At 45.8% G+C, this 26,624-nt stretch overlaps 1 protein-coding gene across 1 annotated transcript in view; it reads left to right on the forward strand.

Annotated features, from left to right (window-relative positions):
* Positions 1-26,624, forward strand: part of ATRN (attractin) — a 236,352-nt gene that overhangs the window by 171,193 nt on the left and 38,535 nt on the right. The window contains exons 26-27 of the mRNA XM_056553301.1: positions 18,140-18,201; positions 18,771-18,849. Of these exons, the coding sequence (XP_056409276.1) occupies positions 18,140-18,201; positions 18,771-18,849 (141 nt within the window). The remainder of the gene's footprint in view (positions 1-18,139; positions 18,202-18,770; positions 18,850-26,624) is intronic.

Genomic DNA, 26,624 nt, shown 5'->3' on the forward strand with positions numbered 1-26,624 from the left:
GTCACGCAGCGTCTCATCCTCAAATCTTTACATCATGTTGGAAATGCTGGCTTGAAAGGGATGTCTGCCCTCGGCTGTCAAGGATTGCCTGCACATGTAGTCTGCAACAGACTTAGAGTCCACAGGTTGGGGATCACTGTTTTACTCCGGGAGATAGAGAGATAGAGATATAGATTTGTATATGTATAATATAAAAGAATTAAAGGGGTACTCCGGTGGAAAACTTTTTTAGAATTTTTTTTTTTATCAACTGGTGCCAGAAAGTTACAGATATGTAAATTACTTCTATTAAAAAAAATCTTAATCCTTCCAGTACTTATTAGCTGCTGAATACTATAGAGGACATTCTTGAAGCAAACAATGGTAGACACAGCTCTCCCTCTCGCCCACTCCACGACACAAGACTAGCACCGGACCCTCGATCCAGAGTAACAGCAAAGACAAAAGGCAATGTCCAGCGTGGAAGTTCAAGCAATTCTTGGAAGTTTATTCAGCAATTAGCCAACATGACAAACAGGAGACGTGTTTCGGCCACAGTGCGCAGCCTTAATCGTACGATTAAGGCTGCGCACTGTGGCCGAAACGCATCACCTGTTTGTCATGTTTGCTAATTGCTGAATAAACTTCCAAGAATTGCTTGAACTTCCACGCTGGACATTGCCTTTTGTCTTTGCAGATGAAATTCTTTTCTTTTTGGAACACAGAGCTCTCAGCTGACATCACAGCACAGTGCTCCAAAAAGAAAAGAATTTCCTCTGTAGTATTCAGCAGCTAATAAGTACTGGAAGGATTCAGATTTTTTAATAAAAGTAATTTACAAATCTGTTTAAATCAACTGGTGCCAGAAAGTAAAAAAAAAAAAAAAATAATACATTTCCACCGGAGTACCCCTTTAAGAACAGCCATTGTACGTTCTGGAACACAGTGTTCGCCCCGCTAAAGCTGCGCGTAGAATCTGGATGTTACCACGTGTCCTGCATCCACCACGTGGAGGTGGCCTCACTTTGGATGGGACCCTAACGCTCATTTTACTCACCTCACCTCTGCTGGGCATATGGCTTCTGACTGGGTGACATGCAGGATCCACTATCAATTTAAAAAAAACTCCTGTGAACCAGGAGGGGTGCACTGAGGAGGTTTTTTTAAATTGATAGTGGATCCTGCATGTCATCTAGTAACAGACTATATGCCCAGCTGAGGTGAGAGAAATAAGGCTGGGTTCACACCGTTTTTAAAGTACAGTTCCCGTATACTTTCGTTATAGAAAACGGATGGAACCGTATTGAAAACCGTATACATAGACAAACAATTGAAAACTGGATGCATCCGGTTTGCTTGTAATACGATTTTTTTCCCGTATTCAAAACCGTGGTTGACCATGGTTTTGTCTCTGGGTTAAAAACCTTACTGCAACCTCATAAGTTATTTTTTTTGTTTTTTTTTTAAACATGGACGTCAATGGGAAACGCACATGTATACGGTTCCATACGGGAAACCGTATACGGTTTTTACTTTGCACATGCGCATTTGCATCCTAAAGTTAAAATTTTCAAAAACATTTTTTATTTTAAATAAAATTTCAAAAGCGTATATTTAAAAAAATAAAATAAAAACGGACGGAACCGTATGCACTTTTAAAAACCGTATACGGTTTAAAAACGCCTACTGTTTATTTTTTCCCATACGTTTCCATCCATGTTTTTTTTTTTTTTTTTGCCATACAGTTTTCTTTAAAAAAAAACTGATTGAAAACAGTCTGGCAAAAAAGTGGTGTGAACCCAGCCTAAGTGTTAGGGACCCATCTGAAATGAGGCCACCTCCATCTGAAATGAGGACACATTTTGATCAAAAAGTGCGTTAAGAGCCTCAAGTTTTTCCCCCAAGAGTGCTGCACCCTTCTTTTTGTATACTTTGTATTTGCTTAGCAGCGTGCACCCCTGTACTAGGTTGTTTTGCTGGCTATTTTTATTTAAATATTTTTTTGCATTGGATGGTAACATGCCTGCAGCTATTCACTGACAGCAAGCAGATATCTTGAAATTGGTAAGGAGCTGTAAACAAGACATCCTACAGGTGGAGGGGGGTGGTCATGGGCTTTGGCCGGGCTCTGTCTAGTTTGAATCGTCGACTTTGTGGCGAGCGGCGCTTGGCAGGGGCGGAGGATCCGCGCATAAAGCAAAAGCAGCAACGCAAATGAATTTGTTTTCAATCAGTCGGGTTTATTAGTGTAAATAATTGGTCCCAGATTTGCGCAATTACACTCGGCGTTCCAGGGCCGGCAGCCTGGCACAGCTCCTGCTGGATGGGAGCGGAGGGAGGAGGAGCGGCAGCGTGATTGGAAACAGAGCGTGTGAGTGATACTTTGAAAGATGAAGCAGATGCTTCCTCTCCAGCTATTCCTGCCTTATTTTTGGCACTGATTTGGGATTTTTTTTCCTGAAGTGCTTCCTGCTCTCACAATGTTGGAGATTTGGAAAGCTCCGTCCCGGGTACCCGTCACTTGAAAATAATTTTTTATTGTTTTTTTTTTGCACTTTTGCCTCCTCCTCATCCTCAGGTTGGTTGGATTTCTCACTCCAGGTAACGTCTCTTGCACTTTTTTTTTTCCCTCTCTCTCTTATTTCTTTGTGACAAGTCTTAATCTGGAGAGGGATCAGTGTCGGAGGAGCTGTCGCTGCTGCCGCCGCTGCCGCATTCTGTTTTCTAACTTTTTTTTTTTCTTTCTGGTTGAGTCGTGGAGCGAGGACACATGAGGAGGACTGTCTGGGTGGGGAGGGCTTATTCCTTCATTGCAATAAGTTTTCTACTTTTATTTATTTATTTATTTTTATGCTTTCTTTAGAGAAGAGCTGTAAACTTTTCTTTTTAATTTTTTTCCTATAATTAAAAAGTTTATTTTTTATTTTTTTAACAGTTTGTTTTCATTTCCATTGTCTGGAACCCATTGAAATATTTATTTAGTTATTTACTTACTTTATTTATCTCCCATCATTTCCAACCTGTCACCCTCCAGTTTTTGCAAAACTACAACTCCCATTTTAATGGGAGTTGTAGTTTTGCAACAACTGGAGGGTGACCGGTTGGGGAACACTGATATGGTTTATTATTAATTTTTTTTGCTCGCTTTATAAAGGAGTTGTAAACTTTTATTTTTAATTTTTTTCAATAATTTAGAAAGTGTTTTTTTTTTTTTTTCTACAGTTTTTCATTTCCATTTTCTGGAACCCATTGAAATATTTATTTATTTATTTAGTTATTTATTTACTTTATTTATTATCTCCCATCATTCCCAACCTGTCACCCTCCAGTTGTTGCAAAACTACAACTCCCATTTTAATGAGAGTTGTAGTTTTGCAACAACTGGAGGGTGACAGGTTGGGGAACACTGATACATATATATATATTTTTTTTATTTATTTATTTATTTATTTTTTTTGCTCACTTTATAAAGGAGTTATAAACTTTTCTTTTTATTTTTTTCAATAATTTAGAAAGTTATTTTTTTCTTTTTCTTTTTTTTTTTTTTTTTTTTACAGTTTTTCATTTCCATTTCTGGAACCCATTGAAATATTTATTTAGTTATTTACTTTGTTTATTTATTATCTCCCATCATTCCCAACCTGTCACCATTTTAATGGGAGTTGTAGTTTTGCAACAACTGGAGGGTGACAGGTTGGGGAACACTGATATGGTTTTTTGTTTTTTTTTGTTTTGTTTTGTTCCTTTACTCGCTTTATAAAGGAGTTGTAAATAGAGATGAGCGAACTTACAGTAAATTCGATTCGTCACGAACTTCTCGGCTTGGCAGTTGATGTCTTATCCTGCATAAATTAGTTCAGCTTTCCGGTGCTCCCGTGGGCTGGAAAAGGTGGATACAGTCCTAGAAGACTCTTTCCTAGGACTGTATCCACCTTTTCCAGCCCATGGGAGCACCGGAAAGCTGAACTAATTTATGCAGGATAAGTCATCAACTGCCGAGCCGAGAAGTTTGTGAAGAATCGAATTTACTGTAAGCTCGCTCATCTCTAGTTGTAAACTTTGAGTACAAAATTGACATTTTTCAGTTTGTCATCCATTGATATTATTTTTTTATTTTTATATTTTTTTTCAATTATTTCCACTTTAAAATGATAGTATCCTTTACATCCCCAACCTATGGCTCTCCAGCTGTTGTAAAACTACAACTGGCATTATAATGGGAGTTGTAGTTTTTGCATCAGCTGTTGGTTGTCCGGTTGGGGGGGTTCACTTGATGCCTTTTATACTTAGTTGTGTATTGAAGAATTACATGACTGTTTATCTTGGATCAATATACGGTTGTCATTTTTATTTTATTCTTAGAAGCGTTTAAAAAAAATGTACCGTATGTAATGAAATAAAAAATAATAAAAAACTGGCAAAAAAATTCTAATTTTCTTTGTGTCAGTTTCAAACTGTTTTTTTAATCCTGATTGAAAAGTTTTAAAACAGGATTAGAACTAATCAAAACTGACAAAAAAAAGTTTTTACTTTTTTAATTTTTGCCAACTTTTTTTTAAATTTTTTAAATTTAGTTTAACTTTAATAAAGTGCGAAAATTAGCCATTCAGTATGTGGTTGGTAACGGTCTGATACCTCACGGACCCCCACCGTTAGAATGAATGGAGCTAAGCCAGTGTTTCCCAACCAGTGTCCCTCCAGCGGTTGCATAACTACAACTCCCAGCATGCTCGGACAGCCGAAGGCTGTCCGAGCATGCTGGGAGTTGTAGTTATGCAACCGCCGGAGGGACACTGGTTGGGAAACACTGAGCTAAGCTGCAGTATAAAAGGGGTACTCCGGTGGAAAACTTTTTTTATTTATTTAATTTTTTTAAATCAACTGGTGCCAGAAAGTTAACCAGATTTGTAAATTACTTCTATTAAAAAATCTTAATCCTTCCAGTACTTATTAGCTGCTGAATACTACAGAGGAAAGTATTTTCTTTTTGGAACACAGAGCTCTCTGCTGACATCTCTGTCCATTTTAGGAACTGTCCAGAGCAGCATATGTTTGCTAGGGGGATTTTCTCCTACTCCTGAAATGGACAGAGATGTCAGCAGAGAGCACTGTGCTCATGATGTCAGCAGAGAGCACTGTGCTCATGATGTCAGCAGAGAGCTCTGTGTTCCAAAAAGAAAATAATTTCCTCTGTAATATTCAGCAGCTAAGAAGTACTGGAAGGATTTGGTGCCAGAAAGTTAAACAGATATGTTAAATTACTTCTATTAAAAATTCTTAATCCTTTCAGAACTTATTAGCGGCTGTATGCTACAGAGGAAATGCTTTTCATTTAGAATTTTTTTGTCTTGTCCACAGTGCTCTCTGCTGACACCTCTGTCGGTGTCAGGAACTGTCCAGAGCAGCATAGGTTTGTTATGGGGATTTTCTCCTGCTCTGGACAGTTCCTGATACGGGCATCAGGTGTCAGCAGAGAGCACTGTGGACAAGACAAAAAAAGAAATTCAAAAAGGAAAAGAATTTCCTCTGTAGCATACAGCTGCTAATAAGTACTGGAAGGATTAAGATTTTATAATAGAAGTAATTTACAAATCTGCTTAACTTTCTGGCACCGGTTGATTTAAAAAACAATGTTTTCCACCGGAGTACCCCTTTTAAGCACAACCTGATGTGAAAATATACAGGTATAGACGCCATTGTGCGGTGCCGGTACACCGTGGTCCCTGTGTACATTGATAGGTGGTCAGTAGCACTTTTTTTGATGCAATTGTAACCCTGGCATGGGGCAGATTTCTTTCAGAACTTTCCACATGCGATTATCTATTCAGTTCATCAGAATGGATAGGATAGAGATTTCTACAACAAGTCAGCTGCGTGTGAATTGGTCCTTACGGTTTGTTGCACGTGACCATATGGAGAATGTGGTGTTTGACTTGTTGAATATTGGGCCCTATAGTTTTTGTGCCCACTGCTGTAACCTGGTTGTATTTAGAGGAATACATTGGCCCGGTAAATGTCATATTTTGTATTGCACTGTTTGGCTGAGTAATGGATGCGCTGTAGGCACGATCACCACCCCACACTGTCCCCCATGTAGCCGCTGCCAGAGGCAGAAGGGCCTTTAGCACAAGTTTGTTCACAGATGGTAGGAAGGATACTTAACAAAATGCTGCAAAGCTACAGCTGTGGCTGTCAGTGCCTGCTGGGAGTTGTAGTTTTGCAAACACTGGAGAGCCACAGGTTCACGGGTTGGGGACGACTTTATTCAGTGTTAAGGTAACAGCAGGTCTCAGCGTTGTATTGTGTGAATTTATTCTCATTCGTGGGAAATGGAGAGGTAGCAGAGCGGAGTTTGTGTCTTGTGATTGTTCTACTGTGTAGGGGACACGGGTGACCCCTCTGGCTGCACTGTGTAGGGGACACGGATGACCCCTCTGGCTGCACTGTGTAGGGGACACGGGTGACCCCTCTGGCTGCACTGTGTAGGGGACACGGATGACCCCTCTGGCTGCACTGTGTAGGGGACACGGGTGACCCCTCTGGCTGCACTGTGTAGGGGACACGGATGACCCCTCTGGCTGCACTGTGTAGGGGACACGGGTGACCCCTCTGGCTGCACTATGTTGGGGACACGGGTGACCCCTCTGGCTGCACTGTGTAGGGGACACGGGTGACCCCTCTGGCTGCACTGTGTAGGGGACACGGGTGACCCCTCTGGCTGCACTGTGTAGGGGACACGGGTGACCCCTCTGGCTGCACTGTGTAGGGGACACGGGTGACCCCTCTGGCTGCACTGTGTAGGGGACACGGGTGACCCCTCTGGCTGCACTGTGTAGGGGACACGGGTGACCCCTCTGGCTGCACTGTGTAGGGGACACGGGTGACCCCTCTGGCTGCACTGTGTAGGGGACACGGGTGACCCCTCTGGCTGCACTGTGTAGGGGACACGGGTGACCCCTCTGGCTGCACTGTGTAGGGGACACGGGTGACCCCTCTGGCTGCACTGTGTAGGGGACACGGGTGACCCCTCTGGCTGCACTGTGTAGGGGACACGGGTGACCCCTCTGGCTGCACTGTGTAGGGGACACGGGTGACCCCTCTGGCTGCACTGTGTAGGGGACACGGGTGACCCCTCTGGCTGCACTGTGTAGGGGACACGGGTGACCCCTCTGGCTGCACTGTGTAGGGGACACGGGTGACCCCTCTGGCTGCACTGTGTAGGGGACACGGGTGACCCCTCTGGCTGCACTGTGTAGGGGACACGGGTGACCCCTCTGGCTGCACTGTGTAGGGGACACGGGTGACCCCTCTGGCTGCACTGTGTAGGGGACACGGGTGACCCCTCTGGCTGCACTGTGTAGGGGACACGGGTGACCCCTCTGGCTGCACTGTGTAGGGGACACGGGTGACCCTTCTGGCTGCACTGTGTAGGGGACACGGGTGACCCCTCTGGCTGCACTGTGTAGGGGACACGGGTGACCCCTCTGGCTGCACTGTGTAGGGGACACGGGTGACCCCTCTGGCTGCACTGTGTAGGGGACACGGGTGACCCCTCTGGCTGCACTGTGTAGGGGACACGTGTGACCCCTCTGGCTGCACTGTGTAGGGGACACGTGTGACCCCTCTGGCTGCACTGTGTAGGGGACACGGGTGACCCTTCTGGCTGCACTGTGTTGGGGACACGGGTGACCCCTCTGGCTGCACTATGTTGGGGACACGGGTGACCCTTCTGGCTGCACTGTGTAGGGGACACGGATGACCCCTCTGGCTGCACTGTGTAGGGGACACGGATGACCCTTCTGGCTGCACTGTGTAGGGGACACGGATGACCCCTCTGGCTGCACTGTGTAGGGGACACGGATGACCCCTCTGGCTGCACTGTGTTGGGGACACGGGTGACCCCTCTGGCTGCACTGTGTAGGGGACACGGGTGACCCCTCTGGCTGCACTGTGTAGGGGACACGGGTGACCCCTCTGGCTGCACTGTGTAGGGGACACGGGTGACCCCTCTGGCTGCACTGTGTAGGGGACACGGGTGACCCCTCTGGCTGCACTGTGTAGGGGACACGGGTGACCCCTCTGGCTGCACTGTGTAGGGGACACGGGTGACCCCTCTGGCTGCACTGTGTAGGGGACACGGGTGACCCCTCTGGCTGCACTGTGTAGGGGACACGGGTGACCCCTCTGGCTGCACTGTGTAGGGGACACGGGTGACCCCTCTGGCTGCACTGTGTTGGGGACACGGGTGACCCCTCTGGCTGCACTGTGTTGGGGACACGGGTGACCCCTCTGGCTGCACTGTGTTGGGGACACGGGTGACCCCTCTGGCTGCACTGTGTAGGGGACATGGGTGACCCCTGGTTGTACTGCTCAGGACACTGCACAGACAACTCAGCTCTGCTGCTCCATGGATAGAGACAACTCTACTTTATTGCTTTAGGCACATAAACTACGCTGGTGTGCTTCTCTGGGGATGTACCGGTACTTAGCCCTGCTGCTCCAGACATACAAACAACTCAGCTTTTCTGCTTTGGGGACCTAGACAACATATCTTCTGTTCCAGAGGTGAAGACAACTCAGCTACTGCTCCAGCCACCTAGACAACTCAGCTACTGCTCCAGCCACCTAGACAACTCAGCTCTGCTGCTCCAGGGACTGAGACAGCTCAGCTCTGCTGCTCCAGGGACTGAGACAACTCAGCTCTGCTGCTCCAGGGACTGAGACAACTGAGCTCTGCTGCTCCAGGGACTGAGACAACTGAGCTCTGCTGCTCCAGGGACTGAGACAGCTCAGCTCTGCTGCGCCAGGGACTGAGACAACTCAGCTCTGCTGCTCCAGGGACTGAGACAACTCAGCTCTGCTGCTCCAGGGACTGAGACAACTCAGCTCTGCTGCTCCAGGGACTGAGACAACTCGGCTCTGCTGCTCCAGGGACCGAGACAACTCGGCTCTGCTGCTCCAGGGACCGAGACAACTCGGCTCTGCTGCTCCAGGGACCGAGACAACTCGGCTCTGCTGCTCCGGGGACCGAGACAACTCTGCTCTGCTGCTCCGGGGACCGAGACAACTCTGCTCTGCTGCTCCGGGGACCGAGACAACTCTGCTCTGCTGCTCCGGGGACACAGAGAACTCTGCTCTGCTGCTCCGGTGACTAAGACAACTCGGCTCTGCTGCTCCGGGGACTGAGACAACTCGGCTCTGCTGCTCCATGAACACAAACACGTGCAGCACAGCCCTGGATTTAATTTTCCTTTACTGGAGAATTTGACACTACAAGTCTGACTGTGAACTTGGGAACTCAAGCCCTGCAGGCTGCTAAGTAAAAACGTGGAATCCGGAGTGACAATGTAAGCGTTCGGGCTGCATAAAGCAATGTACCTGTAAGTGTTCTCCTCCTGGTATTCACACCCAGTGTCTTTGAAGGACTGTAGGGACCCCAGTGAAAACGTGGCCCCACGTGGGACCTTTACCAACCATAAAACTGCTAAATTCAGGTTCTCTAACGTAGGAATACCCCTTAACATACAATTGTTATCACCAGACACACTCCTAAGTTTGAGCTTTTTTACCCTATTGCTTTATAATCAGTGGTGGTCTGGCATCTGAGACCACCACAGATCCTGAGAAGGAAGTAGCTGCAGCAAATATATAGGGCCTGCTCCACACTCTGGCTGTTGCAAAACGAAAACTCTCAGCAGCCTAAGGCTGTCCGGGCATCCTCGGGGTTGTAGTTTTGCAACAGCTGGAGGCACCCTGGTTGGAATACACTCTCCTAAGGATTCATCAAAGTCTCAGAGGCTGGATCCACACTGATCCATATGCCATAGCTACAATCCTCTGTTTCCCCAGCCAGTGTGCCTTCAGCTGTTACAGAACTACAACTCCCAGCTTGCCCAGACTGCCTAAGGCTTTACAGAGGATTGTCTAGACCAGTATCTCCCAATCGGTGTGTCTCCAGCTGTTGCAAAACTAGAACTCCCAACATTCCCACAGTCAAAGGCTTCACAGAGGATTGTCTAGACCAGTGTCTCACAACCAGTGTCCCTTCAACTGTTGCAAAACTACAACTCCCAGCATGCTCATACAGCCAAAGGCTTCACAGAGGATTGTCTAGACCAGTGTTGCCCAACCAGGGTGCCTCCAGCTGTTGCAAAACTACAACTCCCAGCATGTTCAGCCAAAAGCCTTAGAGAGGATTTTTTTAGACAGTATCTCACAGCCAGTGTGCCTCCAGCTGTTGCAAAACTACATCTCCCAGCATGCTCATACAGCCAACGGCTTCACAGAGGATTGTCTAGACCAGTGTTTCCCAACCAGGGTGCCTCCAGCTGTTGCAAAACTACAACTTCCAGCATGTTCAGCCAAAAGCCTTAGAGAGGATTTTTTTAGACAGTATCTCACAGCCAGTGTGCCTCCAGCTGTTGCAAAACTACAACTCCCAGCATGCTCATACAGCCAACGGCTTCACAGAGGATTGTCTAGACCAGTGTTTCCCAACCAGTGTGCCTCCAGCTGTTGCAAAACTACATCTCCCAGCATGCTCATACAGCCAACGGCTTCACAGAGGATTGTCTAGACCAGTGTTGCCCAACCAGGGTGCCTCCAGCTGTTGCAAAACTACAACTCCCAGCATGCTCAGCCAAAAGCCTTAGAGGGGATTTTTTTAGACAATATCTCACAGCCAGTGTGCCTCCAGCTGTTGCAAAACTACATCTCCCAGCATGCTCATACAGCCAACGGCTTCACAGAGGATTGTCTAGACCAGTGTTTCCCAACCAGTGTGCCTCCAGCTGTTGCAAAACTACATCTCCCAGCATGCTCATACAGCCAACGGCTTCACAGAGGATTGTCTAGACCAGTGTTGCCCAACCAGGGTGCCTCCAGCTGTTGCAAAACTACAACTCCCAGCATGTTCAGCCAAAAGCCTTAGAGAGGATTTTTTTAGACAGTATCTCACAGCCAGTGTGCCTCCAGCTGTTGCAAAACTACAACTCCCAGCATGCTCATACAGCCAACGGCTTCACAGAGGATTGTCTAGACCAGTGTTTCCCAACCAGTGTGCCTCCAGCTGTTGCAAAACTACATCTCCCAGCATGCTCATACAGCCAACGGCTTCACAGAGGATTGTCTAGACCAGTGTTGCCCAACCAGGGTGCCTCCAGCTGTTGCAAAACTACAACTCCCAGCATGCTCAGCCAAAAGCCTTAGAGAGGATTTTTTTAGACAGTATCTCACAGCCAGTGTGCCTCCAGCTGTTGCAAAACTATATCTCCCAGCATGCGCACAGCCAAGGCTGTTTCGTCGCTGTGCACACAATCACTGTGAGTTATGATACGCTCCCTCAGGGAATGCAGCCGCTCATCCGGCACGGAGGGCAATCCGGTGAAGGCGCTGCGGGCGTCTATGGGCATCACACTGGGCTGTATGAGAAAATTGCCTTTTCTATTTCCTTCCCTTTATTCTTCATTTAATTACATTATTCACAGATTAACCACACGGGCAAAGAAAAACAAACCATGTCTGCAATTAGTATGCCAGCCCATCCTGCGCCGTCGTCTCGGAGACGCATAAATGGGGTCTTTGTGGTCCCGGCTGAACCGCTAAAAACCATTCCTGGTACAAGGATTAGTGATCACCTAGCAACACTATCGTCGCTCACCATCCCTGGTCCCAGGCCAGGCTGTAAATGTGCTCTGTGAATTTCTCTACCAGTGTCTGGGAAAAGCTGGGTGACAACCAATATGGCTGCCGTCACCCAGCTGTGCCCTGCTCGCTAAAGGCAAGATTGGTGTGATGGTATACATCCTTTCCACTCCTGTATTGCTCCTTTCAACCCCTATGGCAATGTTCCCAACCAGGGTGCCTCCAGCTGTTTCAAAACTACAACTGCCAGCATGCCCGGACAGCCAACGGCTGTCCGGGCATGCTGGCAGTTGTAGTTTTGCAACAGCTGGAGGCATCCTGGTTGGGGAACACAGCCCTATGGGCTGTACTAGCAGGTTGTCCTCCAGTTTTCTCGTTCGTGCCTGTATATATTTCCGGGCACGCTGGGAGTTGTAGTTTTTAAACAGCTGGAGGCACCCTGGGTGGGAAACAGTGACCTTATGGGCTTTTACCAGCAGTTTGCCCATTTACCTCCACTCAGTGCTCTCAATCCTGATGTACATGTGTATGTATTCTCCAAAGTATAAAAAAAAAAATAGAAAATTGCAAAAATAGACTTTATTAATAAAATAAATCATAAAAAAACTATTAAAAAGTAAGTAATGGGCACCATCACACACAAAGATAAACCATGGCACAATTGGTTAAACTAAATCTACCTAAAGTGCATATAATACACGCCATGTGTAAAAAATAATATATTAGAAGTTAAACAAGGGCTCGGAGTACAAGTAACACATACAAATAAACCAACTTACAAGCAATCAGAATGTAATAATATCTGCATTGTATAAAAGTTCCAATGCATAAACACCCCCCAGCGTGTTTCACTACAAAGTAGCTTCATCATGGGGGCCTGGATGTATGGTGTGTGTATGTATGGAATGACAGACAATAAACAAATAACACTTAAAGGGGTTATCCAGGAAAAAACTTTTTATATATATCAACTGGCTGCAGAAAGTTAAACAGATTTGTAAATTATTTCTATTAAAAAATCTTAATCCTTTCAGTTACTTATGAGCTTCTGAAGTTAAGGTTGTTCTATTCTGTCTAAGTCCTCTCTGATGACACCTGTCTCGGGAAACGCCCAGTTTAGAAGAGGTTTGCTATGGGGATTTGCTTCTAAACTGGGCGTTTCCCGAGACACGTGTCATCAGAGAGGACTTAGACAGAAAAGAACAACCTTAACTTCAGAAGCTCATAAGTACTGAAAGGATTAGGATTTTTTAATAGAAGTAATTTGCAAATCTGTTTAACTTTCTGGAGCCAGTTGAGATATATAAAAATGTTTTTTCCTGGAATACCCCTTTAATGATAAATGGTGATTTTTATTATTGGTAGTTTTTGCATTGTCACTGGGACATTATTATTTTCTCAAATTGACTTTTTAGGCTTCAGTCCCATTCAGACCTTGCAGATGGTATTTGGAAAAGTGGTGGATCTGGCAGGTTTATAGTCACCTTATCTGTATCGAGTCATGGCTCATTGGGAAAGGTCTGCAGCGAGTTCGGGAGGATTGGACTAAGTGGGTGGTTCTTTCAATATCCCTTGTGCACCAGTAATGAGTGCTGAAAAGTGGTCTTTTGGGTGGTTCTCTCAGTATCACGCTCACCAGTGTGCACCCGTAGGGACTTTCTAGGTGGCGCATTTTAAGGATCACTTGTGCACCTGCAGAGGGTGCAGGAGGAGGGACGTAGTGGGTGGTTCTCTTTCATTATCACTGTGCACAAGCAGGGAGTGCAGGAAAAGGGACTTAGTTGGTGGCTCTTATTAACATCACTCTGCACCAGCAGGGCTTACAGGACTTATTTGGTGGTTATCTTTCAGTATCAATGTGCACCAGCTGGGAGTGCAGGATGAGGTCTTAATGGGTTGTTCTTTTTTATAGTTTCACTTTGCATCAGCAGGGAGTGCAGGTGAAGGGACTTCGTGGGTGGTTCTCTATTAGTATCAATGTGCACCAGCAGGTAGTGCAGGAGGAAGGACCTAGTGGGTAGTTCTCTAATAGTGTCACTGTTCACCTGCAGGGAGTGCAGGAGGAGGGAGTTAGTGGGTGGTTCTCTATTAATATCAATGTGCACCAGCAGGAAGTGCAGGAGGAGGGACTTAATGGATGGTTCTCTATTAGTATCAATGTGCACCAGCAGGGAGTGCAGGAGGAGGGACTTAGTGGGTAGTTCTCTATTAGTATCAATGTGCAGGAGGGGGGACTCAATGGGTGGTTCTCTATTAGTATCAATGTGCACCAGCAGGGAGTGCAGGAGGAGGGACTTAATGGATGGTTCTCTATTAATATCAATGTGCACCAGCAGGAAGTGCAGGAGGAGGGACTTAATGGATGGTTCTCTATTAGTATCAATGTGCACCAGCAGGGAGTGCAGGAGGAGGGACTTAGTGGGTAGTTCTCTATTAGTATCAATGTGCACCAGCAGGAAGTGCAGGAGGAGGGACTTAATGGATGGTTCTCTATTAGTATCAATGTGCACCAGCAGGAAGTGCAGGAGGAGGGACTTAATGGATGGTTCTCTATTAGTATCAATGTGCACCAGCAGGGAGTGCAGGAGGAGGGACTTAGTGGGTAGTTCTCTATTAGTATCAATGTGCACCAGCAGGAAGTGCAGGAGGAGGGACTTAATGGATGGTTCTCTATTAGTATCAATGTGCACCAGCAGGGAGGGCAGGAGGAAGGACTTAGTGGGTAGTTCTCTAATAGTGTCACTGTTCACCAGCAGGGAGTGCAGGAGGAGGGACTTAGTGGGTGGTTCTCTATTAGTATCAATGTGCACCAGCAGGGAGTGCAGGAGGAGGGACTTAGTGGGTGGTTCTCTATTAGTATCAATGTGCACTAGCAGGGAGTGCAGGAGGAGGGACTTAGTGGGTGGTTCTCTATTAGTATCAATGTGCACTAGCAGGGAGGGCAGGAGGAGGGACTTAGTGGGTGGTTCTCTATTAGTATCAATGTGCACTAGCAGGGAGTGCAGGAGGAGGGACTTAGTGGGTAGTTCTCTATTAGTATCAATGTTCACCAGCAGGGAGTGCAGGAGGAGGGACTTAGTGGGTAGTTCTCTATTAGTATCAATGTGCACTAGCAGGGAGTGCAGGAGGAGGGACTTAGTGGGTGGTTCTCTATTAGTATCAATGTGCACTAGCAGGGAGGGCAGGAGGAGGGACTTAGTGGGTGGTTCTCTATTAGTATCAATGTGCACCAGCAGGGAGTGCAGGAGGAGGGACTTAGTGGGTGGTTCTCTATTAGTATCAATGTGCACCAGCAGGGAGTGCAGGAGGAGGGACTTAGTGGGTGGTTCTCTATTAGTATCAATGTGCACTAGCAGGGAGTGCAGGAGGAGGGACTTAGTGGGTGGTTCTCTATTAGTATCAATGTGCACCAGCAGGGAGTGCAGGAGGAGGGACTTAGTGGGTGGTTCTCTATTAGTATCAATGTGCACCAGCAGGGAGTGCAGGAGGAGGGACTTAGTGGGTAGGTCACAGTCAGTATCACACTACAGAATGAAGATAAACCTGGAGGAGGAGCTTACTGGCTGAATCACTTGTGACACTTATGCACCAGCTGGATGTTTCAGTGGCACATTTGCTCCACCAGGGGGCACTGTGCTGGACGCTTGCTGTATTAGTAACACTGTATATTGGAACGATAATGAGGTTATATTATCTATGAGGAGATGATGATGTGATGACTGTGTATGTACAATGTAACAGTCGGCATCACAGTGGGCAGTGCCAGCCTAATTCTTACCCTACCAGCTAAACTCCTCCATACAGTCACACTGCTGTGAACTCTCAGCCTAGATATGCCAACCCCTGACAGGACCCGAAATAATGCCTTCAGTAAGCAGGTCAGCTCAGCGTCTTCTCACTTCTATTTGACTTCGCTCTCAGTTTTGTAGAGTCTGGTTTGACCTTTTCTTATTTAGGGTAGAAGGTCTGATTCCTGGGAGGTAACTCTATATTTATGTGTAGGTGTATTGGAGTGTGAGAAGTAGGCCACACACAGGTTGTGGTTGTCCTGTCTATAAATAGTTCCGTTTCTTTGTGTATTACACTAAAAGGGTTCTGGTTGTGGTGATACTGGGGTGTTTTTTTTTTTGTTTGAATATATATTTTCCTGAAAGTAAAGCCTGACTGAAAATCACTTGCATAGTCCATTGTCTCATCTGAATTTTAGGTTATTTAATAGCTCCAGGATTATTGTGGTCAAGTTATATACATTAGACAGTATTATGACCAGATGTAGAAACTGGAAATGACCCGAGGGGGTGTTTTTATTTTTATTTTTATTTTTTTTATTTTTTCCCCATTTGGAGTCTCTTTTGCTGATTTTACATATTTTTAAGAATGTTGTTGTAGTGGCATAAGTATAGGGGTTTGCACTGGTCACAGCTGCTTATCACAGTCCTGGGTGTCGAAAGGTTCCCCTGCCACAACAGGCCAGTCATAGCTGAGGTCCTGACATGGCTGCTCTCTGGACATGTGTGCAGGTCATCAAAGGTAAGACAATCAAGGATTAAAGCGTTAAAAGTAAAGGCTTTTTTTTTTGCTTCTTTTTTTAAGAGAAATATGGGATGTATTAAACGTTGGTGTTGTCTCTGGGTCCCAAATTAATGTCTTGTTCTAGTGTGAGTTTGTTCTGAGGTCTGGTTAGTTTAGGAGTCTAGTTTGGGGATTCTGGTTAATTTTAGAGCTTTGGTTTGTATGTCTGGTTAGTTTAGGGATCTGGTTTAGAAAGTCTGGTCTAGGATCTGGTTAAGTGAGTCTGGTTTATAGTATGGTCAGTGTAGGAGTCTGGTTTAGGGAATAGTTAATTTAGGAGTCTGGTTTAGGGTATGGTTAATTTAGGAGTCTGGTTTAGGGAATAGTTAATTTAGAGTCTGGTATGGTTAGTTTAGGAGTCTGGTTTAGGGAAAATTAATTTAGGAGTCTGGTTTAGGGTATGGTTAATTTAGGAGTCTGGTTTAGGGTATGGTTAATTTAGGAGTCTGGTTTAGGGTATGGTTAGTTTAGGAGTCTGGTTTAGGTTATGGTTAGTTTAGGAGTCTGGTTAGTTTAGGAGTCTGGTCTAGCGCTCTGATTTCTGGTTAGTTTAGAAGTCCATTTTGCACCATTAGTATCCCTCATACAACATACCTGTCTCCCACATTGGTATCCCTTATACAATGTGTGTGTGTGTGTGTGAACAGAGCCTTAGCTGTGAAAATGATCTTATGCATTATATCCGGACATGCAGTAGTTATTGACATTGTAATTAGTAATATTAATGTTTGTTGTATTACAGTAAAGTCTCCCTTAGCGGACACCATACAACAGGGGACATCTCCAATAGCAAACGTTTTTTTATTCTCCGGCGGAGTCCCATAAGACTTAATGTATTGTCACCCTCCAAATAGGGGACAAAACACTACCAATAGGGAACAAAACACTCTAAATAGGGGACAACCAGGTTTATGTGCTGGCCCTACCTTGTACACAGGGCCGTCATCAAGGGGTACAGCTAATACCCCAGTAAGGGGCCCTTCCCCCCCCGCTGCACCCCCCTGCAGCAGCCCCAGCATAGAAGCAAAAGACCGATGTTTAAACAGTGGTCTCCTGCTTCGGTACGTCTGCTGGTCACCTCATTCGTCCCTCGATGCCACTTTATTCCCCTTTTGCCAAATTATCCCCCCTTTATTGCCACCTGTGCCACATGATATCCCCTTGATACCACCTGTGCCATTTCATCCCCTTTTATCCCCCTGTGCCAAATCATCCCCCTTCACCCCTTGTGCCACATTACTTTTCTCCTTCCCTCCTCCATCTGTTGTTCTTCCTACCTGACCAGCGGGCTCAGGTGCAGGGGTTCTCAGCGGGTATGATCTCCTGACGTTAGGAGAACGACAAAACCACTAAGAGCCCCTGCACCTGAGCCTGCTGGCCAGCTAAGAACAACAGGGGGAGTAGGGAAGGGGGAAAGTGTTGTGACACAAGGGGTGAAGGGGGATGATTTGGTACAGGGTATAAAGGGGGAATGAAATAGCACAGGGGGTTCAAGGGAGGAGGAATAAAGTGGCATTGGAGGGGATCAAGAGGGGATAAAATGGTACAGGGGGGTGATTAAGGAATTATTAAATGGCACTCGGAGATTCTACTATAATATTGCTTTTCATTATGTTTTATAGGTCATTACACTCTGGAGTGAGTACAGGACAGTATTCCGTCATTTAGAAAGATTTTTAATCCTTTTTTTCCCAATAGTGGACATCTCTCAATAGCGGACACTTATTTTTTCCCCCTGTGAGTGTCTGTTATTGGGAGATTCTCTGTGTATTAGTCTTATTTTATTTAGTATATTATATAATAATTTTTCTTTTATACTATAATTACACAGTTTCTACTGGTATGTTCTGAGTGTTTTTCGCCATTTCTGATACAATCCGCTGCTATTTGTAGATCGCCCATGTGACCCTGGCCTCAGTATCCTAATTCCTGTCTTCTCTTTCAGATCGCCTTCTCTCAGCACAGTAACTTTATGGACTTGGTACAGTTCTTTGTCACGTTTTTCAGGTAGGACTCAGTTTACTTGAACTCTTGTGTGTAATACATGGCTACGCCCAGGATTACTGCATTGTGGATATACCTGGTGCCGAGGCTGTTACAGCTCGCCGCTACCTTATTTATCCACATTTTTTGGTAACTATCAATCAGAAAACTTTGTTTTTCCACTAGAAGTGCAACCAATATTTAGGGGCTGACACGTGGCCTGTACTGTAGAAACATTGGTCATGAGCCATAGAAAAGAAAAACAAACATTTTAGATAAGCCGATAAGATTCCTCAAAAGCCGAACGGCAACATTGTCCCATTGTTTAACGTTTGATAAGCTATTGCTGCCACCTAATGGTGTTAAATATACATTACACTGATAAGAATAATTTGATATATAAAGTGTGTGTGTATATATGTATGTATATATATATATATATATATATATATATATATATATATATATATATATACATATATATATATTATATAAACAAGATTCTGCAACTCTCTATGATTTTGCAGCCGCGTCACTGGACTTATACGGCTTCTCCAAACTACTATATAAAATACTTTTCTTTTATTTTGCAGTTGTTTCCTCTCCCTGCTCCTGGTGGCCGCTGTAGTTTGGAAGATTAAGCAGAGTTGTTGGGCTTCGAGGAGAAGAGAGGTAAGACTCTTTAGTCTTCTTAACCCTTACATACTCTGTTAGGTGTCGGGATTTTCCTTGTGTCGCTTGTAATTGTCGTTTTCACAGGAATCGTTTTATGACTGATTTTGTGGCTCCTCTGAATAGACACTGGAGCCAAAGAGTCGATGGCTTTTAAACAATCCTTATAGTATTTCCCTGGGGCCAAATGCAAGTGGTTGGATGAAATGAGTACAGCGCCACTTTGGTCCATTTGTTGCATCTGGTATAACAACTCTCGCCTGCAGCTCAGCCCGATGTATATGAATATAACTGAACTGAAATACCAGACACAGTCCATCGACAAAAGTTGCACAGTTTTACTTGTTTAACTCTCATAGTAAAGCATCTTACCCTTAAAAAAAATGTTGGGGCACGTGCTGAAATATAGTGTAGTCGTCCTCACGGACCTTTAGAACATATTCAGTACTTATTGCACTTTGTCCAAGATGGTTTGTTGCATCCTCTCTGCTGGAACAGTTGAGGAGACATCTTGGCCAGTCTGATCATATCCATATTTTCCTGGATTCCTATAGGATTGCGCTTAATACATTCTCCTCTGGATGCCTGGTCTGAACACTGGGTATACTTAGGGAAAGACACATTTTCTCCTCTACTTGTGGACTACTGCCAGGTCTATGATCGCTCTTCTTTTCTGGGTTCCTAAAAAAGTCTAATTGATATTTTGTCCATTTCTGGTCTCATAGACTGTGTACAGAACATACGCACTGATGATCAGCAGTATACAGTGTAGTTACAGTTTTCTATAGTTGTTTTCTGGAACCACATACTTTTGTTTCCTTCTAAGTATCAGGATGTTGTTGCCAGTGTGTTAGCAGTTGTACTTTACTATATTAATGGGGCAATATCGCTAAAGAATATTAAAGTGTTATTAGTCTTAAGATGTCACTTGGGGCCTGTAGTGACATTTTCAGCACTCCTAAGACATTACCAGTCTTTATCCCACAACTATGCTTACTCTGTAACCGAATCAAGAGAACAAGACTGCACTCACCATTGGCAATAAGACTTTATTGCAGCATTCCAGGTAGCAAACACAGGTGGATGGAGGGAGGCGGGGGACGTGCACCAGGACAGACTGTTTGAAGAAGTGCCGTTTCTGGCATAAAAGTCTGTCCTGGTGCACGTCCCCTGCCTCCCTCCATCCACCTGTGTTTGCTACCTGGAATGCTGCAATAAAGTCTTATTGCCAATGGTGAGTGCAGTCTTGTTCTCTTGATTATTATTACCTTGCTCTGTTTATGGACTTTTGCACCTCCGATTCTTGGCATTTGCACGGGGCTACACATGCACTCCGCCGAAGCTATTTATCACTGACACCGCTACCTTAGTCCTGCTAGTGCCGGGCCAATCTATATCTTGCTGTATATTATGCTTACTCTGTGACATCACCAGCCTCCCCCAAAACCTGTGTCTATACTGTGCACCAGACCTGAGTACTTAACCAGTTCCCTGACTCACAAGCCCTCCCCAGATAACAATTATTTCCCCATGCCAGTTGCACTACCTAGATTACTCCATCCCTTTGCAATGTGCCATCCCCAGCCCTTTCCAGATAACGAGTCCTCTCTGTGACATCACCAGTCTCTCCAGATAACCAGTCCTCTCTGTGACATCACCAGTCTCTCCAGATAACCAGTCCTCTGTGACATCACCAGTCTCTCCAGATAACCAGTCCTCTCTGTGACATCACCAGTCTCTCCAGATAACCAGTCCTCTCTGTGACATCACCAGTCTCTCCAGATAACCAGTCCTCTGTGACATCACCAGTCTCTCCAGATAACCAGTCCTCTCTGTGATATCACCAGTCTCTCCAGATAACCAGTCCTCTGTGACATCACCAGTCTCTTCAGATAACCATTCCCCTCTGTGACATCACCAGTCTCTCCAGATAACCATTCCCCTCTGTGACATCACCAGTCTCTCCAGATAACTATTCCTCTCTGTGACGACATCAGTCTCTCCACAGTCCTATCTGTGACATCACCAGTCTCTCCAGATAACCACTTCCCTCTGTGACATCACCAGTCTCTTCAGATAACCATTCCTCTCTGTATCATCACCAGTCTCTCCAGATAACCAGTCCTCTCTGTATCATCACCAGTCTCTCCAGATAACCAGTCCTCTGTGACATCACCAGTCTCTCCAGATAACCATTCCTCTGTGACATCACCAGTCTCTCCAGATAACCATTCCTCTCTGTATCATCACCAGTCTCTCCAGATAACCATTCCTCTCTGTGACATCACCAGTCTCTCCACATTCCTCTCTGTGACATCACCAGTCTCTCCAGATAACCATTCCTCTCTCTGACATCACCAGTCTCTCCAGATAACCAGTTCCCTCTGTGACATCACCAGTCTCTCCAGATAACCATTCCTCTGTGACATCACCAGTCTCTCCAGATAACCATTCCTCTCTGTGACATCACCAGTCTCTCCAGATAACCATTCCTCTCTGTGACATCACCAGTCTCTCCACATTCCTCTCTGTGACATCACCAGTCTCTCCAGATAACCATTCCTCTCTCTGACATCACCAGTCTCTCCAGATAACCAGTTCCCTCTGTGACATCACCAGTCTCTCCAGATAACCATTCCTCTCTGTGACATCACCAGTCTCTCCAGATAACCATTCCTCTCTGTGACATCACCAGTCTCTCCACATTCCTCTCTGTGACATCACCAGTCTCTCCACATTACTCTCTGTGACATCACTAGCAGCTCTTTTGTCTGGTCAGTATAAGATCTAACCTCCTTGACCAGACTTGTAGCTTTCAGCTTCAGTCTCCTATTTGTACAATGAGCTATTTGCATTTTCAGGTAGAGGTATGTGACCCCTGAATACATAGTCTCCTCGCCTGATATAAGGTACATCCTCTCACACGTTGACCATCTCCTGGAGCGGCTGGGATGTGACTGCTGATGCCGATACAGTAAATGACTGAGGGTGACTGTAGGGTCCTGTCCGCACCTACAGATAATATGATCACAGACATGACATATGTATTTGTTCTATGGCTTCCGGCCTCTTGGGAAGGTCATGCTCAGAGATTCGCACAGACAATTGCTGCTAACAAATGACATCATGTCTTTTATCCTGCGGCCCTGGCTTTTTATTTCCCTGCATGGTCAGGCTTCATTGCCTTCTTTATCAACGCTTCTTGAGATGTCACCTTGGCCGGTTAACCGTCCGGGCCCTGAAGTCCTTGTTGTTAAGTCTGAAACCTCTTCTGCACAGATGTGGACTGCACAGTTAGTACCTGTAGATGATCCAGACACCAGCACATTGTAAATATTTGCATACAGCCTTGTTTCTCAATCAGGGTGCCTCCAGCTGTTGCAAAACTACAACTCCCAGCATGCCCGGACAGCCAAAGGCTGTCCGGGCACGCTGGGAGTTGTAGTTTTGCAACAGCTGGAGGCACCCTGGTTGGGAAACACTGGCATACAGCATAAACCAGTCATTTCTAAGCTGAGGCCCTCAAAACTACAACTCCCAGCATGCCCTGTGCTGTGCATCTCCACCCCTTCTTAAGTGACAACTCTGGTGTCCAATTAGGAGACCCATAGTTGTCACTCTCGCGATTCTCTATATGGAATTGTCAGCCGATTTGTAGGGCTTAAAATCTGCTATTGCATTCCTTTAAAATTACATTAAGGGAATATGTTCACTGTTTCTGCGGCTAAGACCTGCAGACATGATTGGAGGTAGTTGCCAAACTTATAAGATTGCCTTTTTATTTTTCAGCCAAGTGTCAAGGAGGTGGAGACTATCTGCTCAAGTGCCACAGCCTGGAATGCCTTCTCACTCCCCCTCACCTTCCAGCACCTCTTTTGACTGATCTACACGGCTTTATACGCTGGGAGGTGAGGGCGTGTAAGGAGGCATACCAGGCTGTGGCACTTGAGCAGTTCGACTCCACCTTCTTGACACCTGACAGTTCTTAGTTAAAGGACAAGTCTCATGCTCAAAAACGTATCTCCTATCCGAAGGATAGGGTATAAGTTTTAGATTGCGAGGGGTCCGAGCCCCGGTGTGCTAGCACAGAAGCGCGTCATGACCCCCGCCCCAAAGTGAAGGCCACCACACCCCCTCCATATAGTTCTATGGGAGAGCCATCAGCAATATTCGGCTCTCCCATAGAACTATATGGAGGGGGGTGTGGTGGCCTTTGCTTCAGGTACGGGTTGTGACGCTCTCCTGTGCTATCACACCAGGGCTCCAAACAGGGGATCGAGGGGGGGCTCCAGCGCTCGAACCCCCCCCCCCCCCCAGCGATCAAAAACTTATCCCCTATCCTTTGAATAGGGGATACGTTTTGAGTATGAGACTTGTCCTATGAAGGAAATCTGGCAGCTTTATTTGCTGCTAAGAGCTGTAAAGTGTCAAGAAAGCATTCCCCTTTTGCCCATCATAATTATTCCTCCTCCTTTTGCCCCTCTTCCTCATTCTCTCCCATTTTGCCCCCTCTTCCTCATTCTTTCCCATTTTGCCCCCTCTTCCTCATTCTCTCCCATTTTGCCCCCTCTTCCTCATTCTTTCCCATTTTGCCCCCTCTTCCTCATTCTTTCCCATTTTGCCCCCTCTTCCTCATTCTTTCCCATTTTGCCCCCTCTTCCTCATTCTTTCCCATTTTGCCCCCTCTTCCTCATTCTTTCCCATTTTTCCCATCTTCCTTATCCTTCCCCCTTATGTCCCTCTTCCTCCTCCTTACCTCATTTACATATCTTCCTTCTTAAAGGTGTACTCCACCGGATAGGGAATAACCTGTCTGATCGTGGAGGTCCGGCCGCTGGGGACTCCACGCACTCTCCACCATGGCACCCAAGTCATCCGGTGCACGGAGCGAACAGTTGCCACGCCCCCTCTATTCATGTCTAAGGAAGGAGGAGGAGTGACAGCTGTGTACTAGCGTCACACCACCTCCCATAGACATGAATGAAGGGGGCGTGACATTACGATCACTGAAGCGCCTGGCACAGAGATCATGGGGGGGTCCTTTGGATAGTGGATAACATGTCTAGGGGTGGAGTACCCCCTTTAACCCTTTTTGCCTTTCTCCTTGCCACATTTGCCCCCTCTCCCCCCCCCCCCTCCTCCTCCTCTTATCTCCATTCCTCGTTCCCCTTTTTGCTCCCCTCCCTTTTTCTTACCCTTTCTACCCCTCTGCCTTTTTCTTACCCTTTTTTGCCTCTCTTCTGCCTTCTTCCTCCTCCTTTTGCCCCTCTCCCTTTTTCTTACCATTTTAACCCTCTCTTCATTCTTCTTACCATTTCTGCCTCTCTTCCACCTTCTTACCCTTTCTACCCCACTACCTTTTTCTTACCCTTTTCTGCCTCTCTTCTTCCTCCTCGTTACCCTTTCTACCTCTCTCCCACCTTCTTACCTTTTCTGCCTCTCTTCCACCTTCTTTCCTTTTCTGCCTCTTCTTCCTTCTTTTTACCCTTTCTGCCCCTCTTCCTCCTTCTTACCCTTTCTGCCTCTCTTCCACCTTCTTACCCTTTCTGCCTCTCTTCCACCTTCTTACCCTTTCTGCCTCTCTTCCTTCTTCTTACCCTTTCTGCCTCTCTTCCTCCTTCTTACCCTTTCTGCCTCTCTTCCTTCTTCTTTTTACCCTTTTAACCCTCTCTTCCACCTTCTTACCCTTTCTGCCTCTCTTCCTTCTTCTTTTTACCCTTTTAACCCTCTCTTCCACCTTCTTACCCTTTCTGCCTCTCTTCCACCTTCTTACACTTTCTGCCTCTCTTCCTTCTTCTTACCCTTTCTGCCTCTCTTCCACCTTCTTACCCTTTCTGCCTCTCTTCCACCTTCTTACACTTTCTGCCTCTCTTCCTTCTTCTTACCCTTTCTGCCTCTCTTCCTCCTTCTTACCCTTTCTGCCTCTCTTCCTTCTTCTTTTTACCCTTTTAACCCTCTCTTCCACCTTCTTACCCTTTCTGCCTCTCTTCCTTCTTCTTACCCTTTCTGCCTCTCTTCTTCCTCCTTTTTACCCTTTTAACCCTCTCTTCCACCTTCTTACCCTTTCTGCCTCTCTTCTTCCTTCTTTTTACCCTTTTAACCCTCTCTTCCACCTTCTTACCCTTTCTGCCCCTCTTCCTCCGTCTTACCTTTTCTGAAACATCTCAAACATCCTTCAAAAAGTTTTCCCTCCCTGATTCCTTCTTTAGGAAATCCCAGAGCATACTGTCTATTTTTGTGGTCAAACAAGATGCCCAGACTAGCTAGCCACATCCTCTCAAAATCATGGGGTTTGGGGACTCCAAATATCAAGGGTACTATTATATTTCTATGTTGGTCGCTTCTCTGAAACGATGGTGGAGCCTGAGCCTTGACTTTCCTTGGGTGCAGCTAGAAAAATCCTCGGTTCACCCTTATTCCCTACATGACCTTGTGCATTTGCCCTTCTGGCAATTAACGCTACCTCAACTCACTAATCCCCTTGGCAGACCCTGATACCATGCTTGGTCGCATTACCCATCTAGCCTGAGGGACTCTAAACTGGTAGACCCTATAGGACTTAAGCTTTCTCTTCTTCAGGCATCCGGTCCTGATCTGGATTTGCATGCATGGTCTCTGAGAGGGATCACGCATCTTTAAACAATTCTATGACGAGCATGATCTGATGTCCTATGAGTCTCTTCATGTTAAAGGGGTTCTCCCAGTGGGAAAAAAATTATTTTAAATCAACTAGTGCTAGAAAGTTTAAACAGATTTGTAAGTTACTTTTATTAAAATATCTTAATCCGTCCAGTACTTATCAGCTGCTGTATACTACAGAGAAAGTTTTTTTCTTTTTGAATTTCCTTTCAGTCTGACCACAGTGCTCTCTGCTGACACCTCTGTCCATGTCAGGAATTGCCCAGAGTACAAGAAAATCCCTATAGCAAACCTCTCCTGCTCTGGACAGTTCCTGACCTAGACAGAGGTTTTGGCAGAGAGCACTGTGGTCAGACAGAAAAGAACTTCCTCTGTAGTATACAGCAGCTGATAAGTACTGGAAGGATTAATATTTTTTATTTAGTAGTAACATAGAAATCGGTAAACCTTTCTGGCACCAGTTAAATACTGCCTCCCAAATAAAGACTTCTATATGTATTTAAGGGTCTGTCGCTTTATTTAATCTCTAGTCCCTTTCGCTACCGGCACGGTTGCTGCTAATTAGCATTATCTATCCTCTGAGGGGGCTTTACGCAATCCGAGTGCTCTAAAAGTTACCCCTTGAAAGTATGGAAAAGGGAGCGTGACCTACGAGTCGCTTCCACCAACAGGCAACGAGCTTTTAAAGCTATTCATAAAGCCTTTCAATGCTCTACATAGAATCTGCATACAAATCCATTCTCCAATGGTATTTCACCCTCCGACAAATCAACCCTGGGACTTCAAATAGGTACTGGCGAGGTTGCGGTAACAGAGGTTCCCCCATACACATACTATGGCAATGCCCTTTAAAGTGGTACTCCACTGCCGTCACGCCCCCTCCCATAGACTTGGATTGAGAGGGCGTGGCCGAGACATCACAAGGGGTGTGGCTTCTTGTCCTTCGTTTCTATTGACACTCGCTCTATCGCTTTATATTCCCAGCTGTAAGCGAACTCCTTTATCCATCCTTCTCACGTACCAGACTGTTACGTACCAGATTTGTCGCTTTCTTGCCTGTTCCTTGCACATCTCATTCTTATACAATGCCAAACGATTTTAGTTGGTGCCTCACGTGGTGCCCTGTTATGTTATGT

The sequence above is a fragment of the Hyla sarda genome, chromosome 1 (assembly GCF_029499605.1).
Source record: "Hyla sarda isolate aHylSar1 chromosome 1, aHylSar1.hap1, whole genome shotgun sequence".
Lineage (NCBI taxonomy): Eukaryota > Metazoa > Chordata > Amphibia > Anura > Hylidae > Hyla > Hyla sarda.